Here is a 12,191-nt window from a genome sequence, read left to right on the forward strand (position 1 = left end):
TATCTAGGCAATTTATATACAAGTAATTTAACAATACTTACTAAAGTATAATTAATTCTATTTTATTGCTTTTGGATTAGTTGTTTGAAGGGTAAAAACTATGGAGTTAGAATTGTGTCTTTATTACATGCGAGAAAATAAAAGATCTGAGAGAAAAAAAAAAGTTTGAGAGAAAAAGTTATCACACTGATAGCAAAAAAACATTTCATGAGAGAAAAAAGAATATTTGAGAGAAAAAGTTGTCATGCCAATAGCAAAAAATAATAATATTTGAGACTAAAAAAAGTTTTGAGAGAAAGTATTTTCTCATAGAACATAAAAAAATATACATTTGAAATTTTTTTAATTATTTCTGAGAAAAAAAATCTCTCTCAAAATACTTTGAAAAAAACTCTCAAATATATATTTTTTGCTATCAGTGTGAAAATATTTTCTCTAAAAAAAAAAAGTGTTTCTCTCGAAACGCTTTTCTTTGCTCTTGATGCAATTTCTTGCTCTCGTGTCAGGATTTTGCTTTCACTGTGAGAATTGTGTCATGGGCGGGGCCACGTTCCTATTGGCCAGTCGGGTGAGCATCGTCTTGTCTTGGGAGTCGAACTGAATCATTACACCATTGTTCGGTTCACCTGCATAGATGCCGCCTCTGCCTTATGGCTGGTTAAGTTGAGCACGGACACTACAATGTTTGGGTAAGATGATGACACACAGCTGGCTGAGCAAGTTCAGTATCACTGAAGATTAAACATTAAAAAATAGCACTCATATTCATGAATTTATGTGTATTATATTATTTGCTTGCTAATCGCCAGTGCTTTAAGTGGCCCAAAAGAGGTGCCGGTACTCTATTATAGCATATATATATATATATATATATATATATGTGTTTTTTTTATGACTCCCCTCATCCCCATTGTAAAAAGAAAAAAACAAAAAAAAACAATGACAGTTGTAACAGTGCATAAATCAGACCTTAACTCTAATGAGCTTAAACTTATTTTTGTTCACAGTGCCCGAACTGTCAATCACTCCTGTACGCGTGCATCACTGACTGTCCTCATAGCAGCTGCAGCAACTTGCGCTCTCTTCATCAAGCTTTAAAACAAAAAGGGGACAAAACGGTCGTATTGTCTTCGTGCATATGGATTAATTAGATAAATAAATAAATAAATTCGTGCCTAGCCGCCTACGGTATTTTTGTTTAAAACTTAGAGAAAAGATGCTGCAGCCAATGAGCAGCCGGCGGGGGCTGGTTGCAGGACGACTCAACCTCCGCAGACAGTTTTTAATGTTTATCAGACAATAACTACTCAAGATTTTGCTTTAGTATAATTTTCGGGACAATTAGGGCCAGATTCGGGATTCTGGACAACAGTTTAGATTTCGGGACTGTCCCGAATTTTTCGGGATGTCTGGTCACCCTTCCTGAAAGAGCTGCTGCATTACTTCATTAGCTTGCGTCTGCCCTGCAAAGATATCACACAGACTTGGTAAAGAGTCAGCAAGCGAGACATCTGATTCTAACCTTGCTGTTCTTATAATAATCAGAGTTTGAAGCCAGGAAAGCATCAGTGTTGTTCACTGACTTTGAATATCACAGAACTGAGCGAGCGCCTCTCACACGTTTTCTCTGGCCACGCTGAGTTGTAATTGACAGCGGGAAAAGCGACGCAATCGCGTGCGCTTTTCACTAGTGAAACTGAAGGGTTTATGGGTAATGTAGTCTCCGCTCTCGGTGAGACGAATTATGAAGCTTGCATTGTGAAGGGCGCTCTGAAAGGCGGCAGCGCAGGCTAAAGATTAAAGCCTCTATTGAAACAGATGTCTAAATGAGCGTACCGCTACGTACAATTTACCTTGTCAGCTCTAGACCTCGGCTAGATGGTAAAAAATATTTAGAATAAGCCCCGTGTAGCTGAGTTTGCGAGCTATACATGCAGTGTAGCTAAACATGTAGTGCAACAACCATACAAAGACTATTTTAAACTAAACTAGGTGGGACACTTTCAAACGGTATATCAATCACTGCTCACTACTCAATAAGGCGTGAAACTATCTAAATCAAAACATTAATTTGGCATTTGATTTAAACATAGTATAAGCCAGGTGAGTTTGCAAGTTTACCTAGCATGATGGCTGGTTAGCTTTACTAGCGATTAGCAGTGCTTTAAGTGGGCCGGTACACACCGGTACTCAGTACCGCCACTTCCAAATATAGCTCTTGAGCGTACCGCCACCTCTCCGTGCGCCCAGAACGTGCTTTTAACGTAGCGGTACGCTCATTTAGACATCTGTTTCAATAGAGGCTTTAATCTTTAGCCTGCGCTGCCGCCTTTCAGAGCGCCCTTCACAATGCAAGCTTCATAATTCGTCTCACCGAGAGCGGAGACTACATTACCCATAAACCCTTCAGTTTCACTAGTGAAAAGCGCACGCGATTGCATCGCTTTTCCCGCTGTCAATTACAACTCAGCGTGGCCAGAGAAAACGTGTGAGAGGCGCTCGCTCAGTTCTGTGATATTCAAAGTCAGTGAACAACACTGATGCTTTCCTGGCTTCAAACTCTGATTATTATAAGAACAGCAAGGTTAGAATCAGATGTCTCGCTTGCTGACTCTTTACCAAGTCTGTGTGATATCTTTGCAGGGCAGACGCAAGCTAATGAAGTAATGCAGCAGCTCTTTCAGGAAGGGTGACCAGACATCCCGAAAAATTCGGGACAGTCCCGAAATCTAAACTGTTGTCCAGAATCCCGAATCTGGCCCTAATTGTCCCGAAAATTATACTAAAGCAAAATCTTGAGTAGTTATTGTCTGATAAACATTAAAAACTGTCTGCGGAGGTTGAGTCGTCCTGCAACCAGCCCCCGACGGCTGCTCATTGGCTGCAGCATCTTTTCTCTAAGTTTTAAACAAAAATACCGTAGGCGGCTAGGCACGAATTTATTTATTTATTTATCTAATTAATCCATATGCACGAAGACAATACGACCGTTTTGTCCCCTTTTTGTTTTAAAGCTTGATGAAGAGAGCGCAAGTTGCTGCAGCTGCTATGAGGACAGTCAGTGATGCACGCGTACAGGAGTGATTGACAGTTCGGGCACTGTGAACAAAAATAAGTTTAAGCTCATTAGAGTTAAGGTCTGATTTATGCACTGTTACAACTGTCATTGTTTTTTTTTATGTTTTTTTCTTTTTACAATGGGGATGAGGGGAGTCATAAAAAAAACACATATATATATATATATATATATATATATATATATATATATATATATATATATATATATATATATATATATATATATATGCTATAATAGAGTACCGGCACCTCTTTTGGGCCACTTAAAGCACTGGCGATTAGCAAGCAAATAATATAATACACATAAATTCATGAATATGAGTGCTATTTTTTAATGTTTAATCTTCAGTGATACTGAACTTGCTCAGCCAGCTGTGTGTCATCATCTTACCCAAACATTGTAGTGTCCGTGCTCAACTTAACCAGCCATAAGGCAGAGGCGGCATCTATGCAGGTGAACCGAACAATGGTGTAATGATTCAGTTCGACTCCCAAGACAAGACGATGCTCACCCGACTGGCCAATAGGAACGTGGCCCCGCCCATGACACAATTCTCACAGTGAAAGCAAAATCCTGACACGAGAGCAAGAAATTGCATCAAGAGCAAAGAAAAGCGTTTCGAGAGAAACACTTTTTTTTTTTAGAGAAAATATTTTCACACTGATAGCAAAAAATATATATTTGAGAGTTTTTTTCAAAGTATTTTGAGAGAGATTTTTTTTCTCAGAAATAATTAAAAAAATTTCAAATGTATATTTTTTTATGTTCTATGAGAAAATACTTTCTCTCAAAACTTTTTTTAGTCTCAAATATTATTATTTTTTGCTATTGGCATGAAAACTTTTTCTCTCAAATATTCTTTTTTCTCTCATGAAATGTTTTTTTGCTATCAGTGTGATAACTTTTTCTCTCAAACTTTTTTTTTTCTCTCAGATCTTTTATTTTCTCGCATGTAATAAAGACACAATTCTAACTCCATAAAAAACAAATTGGTCTGTCTTGACGCAAATGTACAACCGGCAAGTTGGTCGGACTAAAAGCTAAAAAATAAACATTTGAGTCGGTCCTAAATTGATGGTCGCTTTATGGTTCCCATGGAGACGCGTCACAATAGCGCTGAATGACTGATGATCTGCTTTTATTTCCTTTTTTATTCAAAATTTCACAAATTTGTTAGCTATAGCAGGATATATCTGATATTCAGATGGTCAAATGTGCAAGTGGATGTGTTTTGCTGTTCAAACACCTTTATAATGATCGCGTTAGTTGAGTGTTCCTCAGTTTCTGAACTTTGTTATCAGAGACTAAATGTAATTATTAATTATTATTAGTGCTGTCAATCGATTAAAAAAAATTAACTAATTAATCGCACAATTTTTTAAAATTAATCGCGATTAATCGCAATTAAAAGACTGAAACTTTTTGGATATGTAAATGTAAAATGTAAATAATTAATGTAAACTCAAGAAACTACTTAAATTCAAAATATGATTGTTTATTGGAATTTTTGTTTAACTTGTAACACAGATTTTCTCATGTAAACAACATACCTGCAATAAACCATCAATATCCTCCAAATTAACTGTTGGCTTGAAAGCCATATTTATTACAGAAATAAAAACACAGGCATGTAAGTACCATTTGAATTTCAAAACAATCAATGCCAATAAAAAACAAAAATGATTTCCATGTTGAATTCTAAGTGGACTGCAAAAAAATTCCAAAGTATAGTCATTGCCAGTGCTTTAAGTGGGCCGGTATGCACCGGTACTCAGTACCGCCACTTCCAAATATAGCTCTTGAGCGTACCGCCACCTCTCCGTGCGCCCAGAACGTGCTTGTAGCGTACCGGTACGCTCATTTGGACATCTGTTTTAATAGAGGTTTTAATCTTTTACCTGCACTGCCGATTTTCAGAGCACCCTTCACAATGCAAGCTTCCTAATTCATCCCACCCAGAGCAGAAACTACATTACCCATTCACCCTTAAGTTATACAAGTGAATAGCGCATGTGTCGCTTTTCCCACTGTTAAGTGTCAACAACTCAACGTGGCCGGAGAAGGTGTGTGAAACTCGTTGTGAGTTATACTAAAGCAAAATCTTGAGTATTTATTGTCTGATAAACATTAAAAACTGTCTGCGGAGGTTGAGTTGTCCTGCAGCCCCCACTGGCTGCTCATTGGCTGCAGCATCTTTTTTCTAAGTTCTAAAAAAATACCGTAGACGGCAAGGCACAAATTTAGATATTCATTTATCTAATTAATCTATTCTATAGCCTATGCACAAAGACAATATGATATTTTTGTCCCCTTTTTGTTTTAAAGCTTGATGAAGAGAGAGAGCGCAAGTTGCTGCAGCTGAGGAGGACAGTGATGCACGCGTACAGGAGTGATTGACAGTTCGCGGCACTGTGTACAAAAAATACTCCGCTACACAATTATTTCGTTATTTTCGTTTAAGCTTATTAAGGTTAGCGTTACAGAAAGGTCTGATTTACGCACTGTTACAGTCATTGTTTTTTTGTTTTTTTTTAAACAATGACATTTGAGTTCATGATTTTAATGTTGCTGTTTCTTGTAGCAGACTAAATGAAGAGTAATGTTTCTTGTGGCAGACTGAAGAGTAATCCAGCAGAGTATTATACTGAAACTTTCCGTCTAAAAGTCCTTCCTTGGTCTTATCCATATTTCTTTGCACGTTGAACACACATAGGCCACAACTGGAAATAAAAAAACTGCAACCGCGTTAATTGCGTTATTTTTTTTTAACGCGTTAAATATTTCAAATTAATCGAATGCGTTAACGCGCTAATTTTGACAGCACTAATTATTATATATTTTATCTACTTTTAAGTCTTATTTCATGCAAAGTGATAATATAATTGTAATTTGAAAGTTTTTAATGCTGTTATTTGATGTTAAGTTTTTAAAATGTGATGTTAATAAAATACATTTTAACAGTTAAACTTAAAGCCTAGTTTATTAACATTTTGTTGGGGTGATTGGGGACAGGTGTGGCTCCCTCCGAAGTGGGGAATGGCAGAAATGTTTGAGAAACCCTGAGTTATCTGAGGATGTGTTTTGTTGACTGGAGCTGGCTGGATAGATGTAAAGCCAGAGGTGTCAGGGACTGTGTAGGACCAGTGTCACTGAATTGCATCTTAAGTTGCTGTTTGCTCCAATACAGTCACCCGTTTTGGGGGGGATTGCATAATTAAGTTATGCAAATTAGCATGTTACCTTTTACACAAGAAAATTATTCAATAAATAATTAATAAATATGCCACAAGTTTAACCCCCCCAATGGTAGACCCAAAGTTACGCCCTTGGGCTGCAGTAAACTAAATGTTTGCGGTCACTGTTCAAAGTCATACGGGTTCGGGCACCATAATACATCTAAAACATTAATTCGTTTTAACTTGGCACGAAGTTCTGGAAAAACTGTGCCCAGATCTTTTCCCATCCCTTCTCCTGTCTAGTCTAAAAACATGACGACTGTCACTTTTTGTTCGAAAATCTATTGCACAAATCAACCAACACAAGTTTCGAAAACGAAAATAGGAAATTGATTTTAATGACCATCTCTCGGAGTGCGTCCTCTTTATTATTATTTTTTTTTTTTGGAGCATGTGTCACAGCAACTGCAGCTTCCGACACACACACATAACAGCAAATAATACTTCTGCACAATGTTTCTCTTTTTACAACAGAAATGTGAATTCTGATGGTATTCAGACAGTCTCATGAATACAGATACAGATTCGGGCTAGAATCGCCTACGTATGCGATTATTTGTTGTTGTTGACATTTCTAATCGTAAACACAGCCATGTTGAAGCCTAATGTTTTGCGTTATGACAGTCCACTCTGGTTATTGTTTTTGGAGAACGTTGCACTCCTGTTTGTCATTGTGCGCGTAACTTCACGCCAATAAATCATCAGAAATATTGGTCTTTACCAATATATTGAATCTATATAAAATGCATCTAGACATGCTAAATTGATTTTACAATCGATTCAATGAACACTTGTCACTCAACTCGAACAGGATTTGCAATGAGGTTTGAAGGCATGGGTTGAAGACCCAGTCAGTGACGTCACAATATGCTAATTTGTTTAAATTCCTACCTATGTCATGTATGTTTTTTTTTTTTTTTTTTTTTTTTTACATTGATACTAGAGAAATATATATATTTATAAATAAATATGTTTAAGGATGGCCTGACTCGTGGAAATTTTAAAAGCCGCTTGAGTCTTTGATCCTTAAATACTTCTATAACTGATATTCAGAAGGCAGGCTGCATCTGCACCATGAGAGCGTAACAGCACCCTTTTCAGTGAGCAGCGCGTCCAAACAGCACAGCAGATCACATAACAAGCGCTTAGGGTTGTTTATGGTATATATCTTTCTGTGCTATATCTTCTAGTATTTTTATCATTTATTGATCATTTATTTCTGTGATGCAAAGCTGAATTTTTAGGATCATTATCACATGATCCTTTAGAAATCATTCTAATATGATGATTCATTATCAAAGTTGGAAACAGTTCTGCTGCTCAATATTTTTTCAGAACATGTGATAAGTTTTCGGATACTTTGATGAATAAAAAGTAAAAACAAAATTAAATAAAACAAGCTATGTTTTTAAAATATAAATATTTTGTAATAATATATAATTTGGGGTCAGTACTTTTTTCTTTTTTTAAATAAAATCAGTACTTTTATTCAGCAAGGATGTGTTAAATTGATAAAAAGTGATAGTAAAGAAAAAAAAAAATATATATATATATATATATATATATATATATATATATATATATATAAAATTATTATTTTTTTTTTTTTGAATAAATGCAGTTCTTTTTATCCTTTTATTCATCAAATATATTAGACAGCAGAAGTGTTTCCAACACTCATAATAAATCAGAATATTAGAATGATTTCTAAATGACGTCAGCACACACACAGAGCAGTGAACACACACACACACACACACACACACACCCGGAGCAGTGTTCATCATTTATCCTGCGGCGCCTGGGGAGCAGTTGGGGGTTCGATGCCTTGCTCAAGGGCACCTCAGTCGTGGTATTGAAGGTGGAGAGAGAACTGTACACACACTCCCCCCACCCACAATTCCTGCCGGACGGAGACTCGAACTCACAACCCTTCGATAGGTCCGACTCTCTAACCATTAGGCCACGACTTCCCACGACTAGGCCAAGAAGGGCTGGAGTAATGTTGCTGAAAATTCAGCTTTGCATCACAGGAATAAATTATTATTTATTTATTTTTTAAGTATATTCAAATAGAAAACTATTATTTTAAATTTTAATAATATATCACAATATTACTTTTTATTTTTTTACTTTTTACTAATATCACTTTTTCCACTAGAACAGCAAATAAATAAAGTTTGTGTTGTAAAAATCCTGCAAATCCCTCCTGTGCCATAAAACAAGTATCACTTAAACATTTAAAGGAAATAATATGTTCATGACTGGGGTCACACTGTTGCCTTTAAGACAAAGCCTGACCATCACAGAGGAGATTCACTGGTCAATACTGACCCCTGCAGACAGGTTTGGGGTATAGTCAGGATAAACCTAGGATTCAGAGAAGAGAAGAGAACGATGTACATCCTTTAAGATAAACCCTGTCTGTCTATAAATAAAGTCTGTATGTGTATTGCTGTGTGTGTGAAATAAACTGATGACACATACTTCTGCTGGTTTTATATTAACATCTTGATAGTTATCTTGATTAAATTATGTTGTGTGTGTGTGTGTGTGTGTGTGTCAACATACAGTGCTTTGCTACAAGCTTCGTTTTAAGTGTTCAATTTTTTCATAGTTTATGTTGCCTTACATTATTATTTTCTATTATTTTTTATTAAGTGTATTTTAAGCTGACCTGAGCAGGCTTTATGATGACTGCTGAACTCCGCTGAACTTCTCTCAACTTCGTAGCCCAACCGATGATACATTGCAAGGATTCACCAGTATTTGTATGTGTATTAATTTGTTTTGGTTTTTTGGTGTATTTTTTTTTTTTTTTTTTTTTGTGGTTGAGGGAACACGTGGGGAAAAGTCCCCTGTCCAACACTATCACTGAAAGAAATCTAGGCTCACAACATTTTATGCCATCGACAAACAAACGCACAGTGTATTTAATACATCGTTTTTACGCGTCTCGTCACGCCAGAGCTGTCAAACGTGTAGCGATACAATGTTTTTTACATAACTTACAACCCTCTAGGGACACCTTGGCAATTAAATCGCCATTGGATAGTAATTAATTTTAGTTTACTCGCCAGTCAGTCAAACTTTATTATAATCAAGTATCACTTATGAATATAACTTTAGTAATTAGAAGTAAACTTGATTACCATGTTTAAGTGCTTATTAGTCATTTTAACTGAACATTTTAACTGGACTGGTGGTGGTGCTTTTTTGGTCATTCAGTGTTTCTGTATAAAAAGAAATAAAATAAAAAAAATTCTTACAAAAATACTGATAAGATAATAATATGATTCCTACTAATAAAAACAATAAATCACACTAAAAATTAATGAGCTGCTGGATTCATGAATATTAATCAGGTTTTGTGCGTTCGCTAGAACTGATTTGCTGAAATCAAAACAGGGACGAAGTTAGGTGAGTGTCAGCCAATAAGATTGCCATTCGCGCATTAACTCCACCCACTACAGGAAAACCCAGCTGTTCTTAAAAGCTGACGTCTTCCATAGGAACTCAATTTTTTGACAGGAAAATACACCAAATAATATTGTTTAAATTATCAGCTGCAAACACTGTACTTGGAACAACGCCACCATTTTGAGCCCGGTTTACACCACCTTTCTCCACGGAGCTGCTTTGAATGATATTACACTTTATTGAGTGTTGAACAGACAAAAAGGAATTTTGTAATGGTTTCATGGAAACTGTAAGGAGTTCTTTTTTTCTTTAGCAGGGCATTGATTATCATACTGTGCTGCACATTATTGACAATATTGAGCTGAAGCTTGACTTTGCAAATTTAAAATCGCAAATCAAATCGCAATGTAAAAAAAAAAAAATCACAATTAGATATTTTCCCCATATCGCACAGCCCTACACAGCAGAGCCAGGCACAGACCAGAGGCACAGACCAGAGACGGACACAGACCAGAGACAGAGAGAGGGACAGAGAGGGAGACACAGACCAGAGGGACAGACAAAGAGACAGAGGGAGACGCAGACACAGAGGGACAGAGGCAGAGAAACAGACGCAGACCATAGGGAGACACAGAGAGACAGACGCAGACCAGAGGGAGACAAAGACAGAGAGAGGGACAGAGAGAGAGAGAGAGAGACACAGACCAGAGGGACAGACGCAGACCAGAGGGACAGACGCAGACCAGAGGGACAGATGCAGACCAGAGGGACAGATGCAGACCAGAGGGACAGACGCAGACCAGAGGGACAGACGCAGAGGGAGAGACAGATGCAGAGAGACAGACACGGAGAGACAGACGCAGACCAGAGGGACAGACGCAGACCAGAGGGACAGACGCAGAGGGAGAGACAGATGCAGAGAGACAGACACGGAGAGACAGAAGCAGACCAGAGGGACAGACAAAGAGAGACAGACGCAGACCAGAGGGAGAGACAGAGAGACGGACGCAGACCAGAGGGAGACACAGACACAGAGGGACAGACACAGACCAGAGGGACAGACAAAGAGAGACAGACACAGACCAGAGGGACAGACAAAGAGAGACAGACGCAGATACAGAGGGAGACGCAGACCAGAGGGACAGACGCAGAGGGAGAGACAGATGCAGAGAGACAGACACGGAGAGACAGAAGCAGACCAGAGGGACAGACAAAGAGAGACAGACGCAGACCAGAGGGAGACACAGAGAGATGGACGCAGACCAGAGGGAGACACAGACACAGAGGGACAGACACAGACCAGAGGGACAGACAAAGAGAGACAGATGCAGACCAGAGAGACAGACGCAGAGAGACAGACGCAGACAAGAGGGACAGACACAGAGAGACAGACGCAGAGAGACAGATGCAGACCAGAGGGAGACACAGAGAGACGGACGCAGACCAGAGGGACAGACAAAGAGAGACAGATGCAGACCAGAGGGAGACACAGAGAGACGGACGCAGACCAGAGGGAGACACAGACACAGAGGGACAGACACAGAGGGACAGACACAGACCAGAGGGACAGACAAAGAGAGACAGATGCAGACCAGAGGGACAGACACAGAGAGACAGACGCAGACCAGAGGGACAGACGCAGAGAGACAGACGCAGATACAGAGGAAGACACAGATATAGAGAGACAGAGGCAGAGAGACAGACGCAGACCAGAGGGACAGACGCAGACCAGAGGGACCGACACAGAGAGACAGACGCAGATACAGAGACAGACACAGACACAGAGGGACAGAGGCAGAGAGACAGACGCAGACAAGAGGGACAGACACAGAGAGACAGACGCAGAGAGACAGACGCAGACCAGAGGGACAGACGCAGACCAGAGGGACACACACAGAGAGACAGACACAGATACAGAGGGAGACACAGACACAGAGGCAGAGAGACAGACGCAGACCAGATGGACAGACGCAGACCAGAGGGAGAGACACAGAGGGACAGACACAGACCAGAGAGACAGACGCAGAGAGACAGACGCAGACCAGAGGGACAGACACAGACGGACAGACACAGAGGGACAGACACAGAGGGACAGACACAGAGGGACAGACACAGAGGGACAGACACAGAGACAGCTTCTCCTTGTTTCCACTGTAAATAAACACTGCTGTAATATGAACTATCCAGAGACCAGATGAAGAGAAAATACTATGTAAACTTTTCAGAAGACAGTCAGCTCTCCTCAGAAACACATTCATATAAACCCCCAAATCATTATTGAGGATTTTCTTAAGTTTGTACATCATGAACAGTGAGTGATCTGCTGCTACAGTATTTTTCTCTGTGCGTCCGTCTTCAGCGTCACTGGCCTGTGTTATCGGGCATCAGTGTTGGGCAAGTTACTTTTAAAAAGTAATTAGTTACAGTTACTAGTTACTTCTTCAGTTAAAATTTTT

At 39.0% G+C, this 12,191-nt stretch overlaps 1 protein-coding gene across 1 annotated transcript in view; it reads left to right on the top strand.

Moving 5' to 3' along the window:
* Window positions 1-10,489: 10,489 nt before the first annotated feature.
* The window catches only part of LOC113115641 (U1 small nuclear ribonucleoprotein 70 kDa-like), an 18,733-nt gene continuing 17,031 nt past the window's right edge, over window positions 10,490-12,191 (top strand). Inside the window, exon 1 of the mRNA XM_026283173.1 lies at window positions 10,490-11,491. Coding sequence (XP_026138958.1) covers window positions 10,490-11,491 — 1,002 coding nt within the window. The remainder of the gene's footprint in view (window positions 11,492-12,191) is intronic.

The sequence above is a fragment of the Carassius auratus genome, chromosome 16 (assembly GCF_003368295.1).
Source record: "Carassius auratus strain Wakin chromosome 16, ASM336829v1, whole genome shotgun sequence".
Lineage (NCBI taxonomy): Eukaryota > Metazoa > Chordata > Actinopteri > Cypriniformes > Cyprinidae > Carassius > Carassius auratus.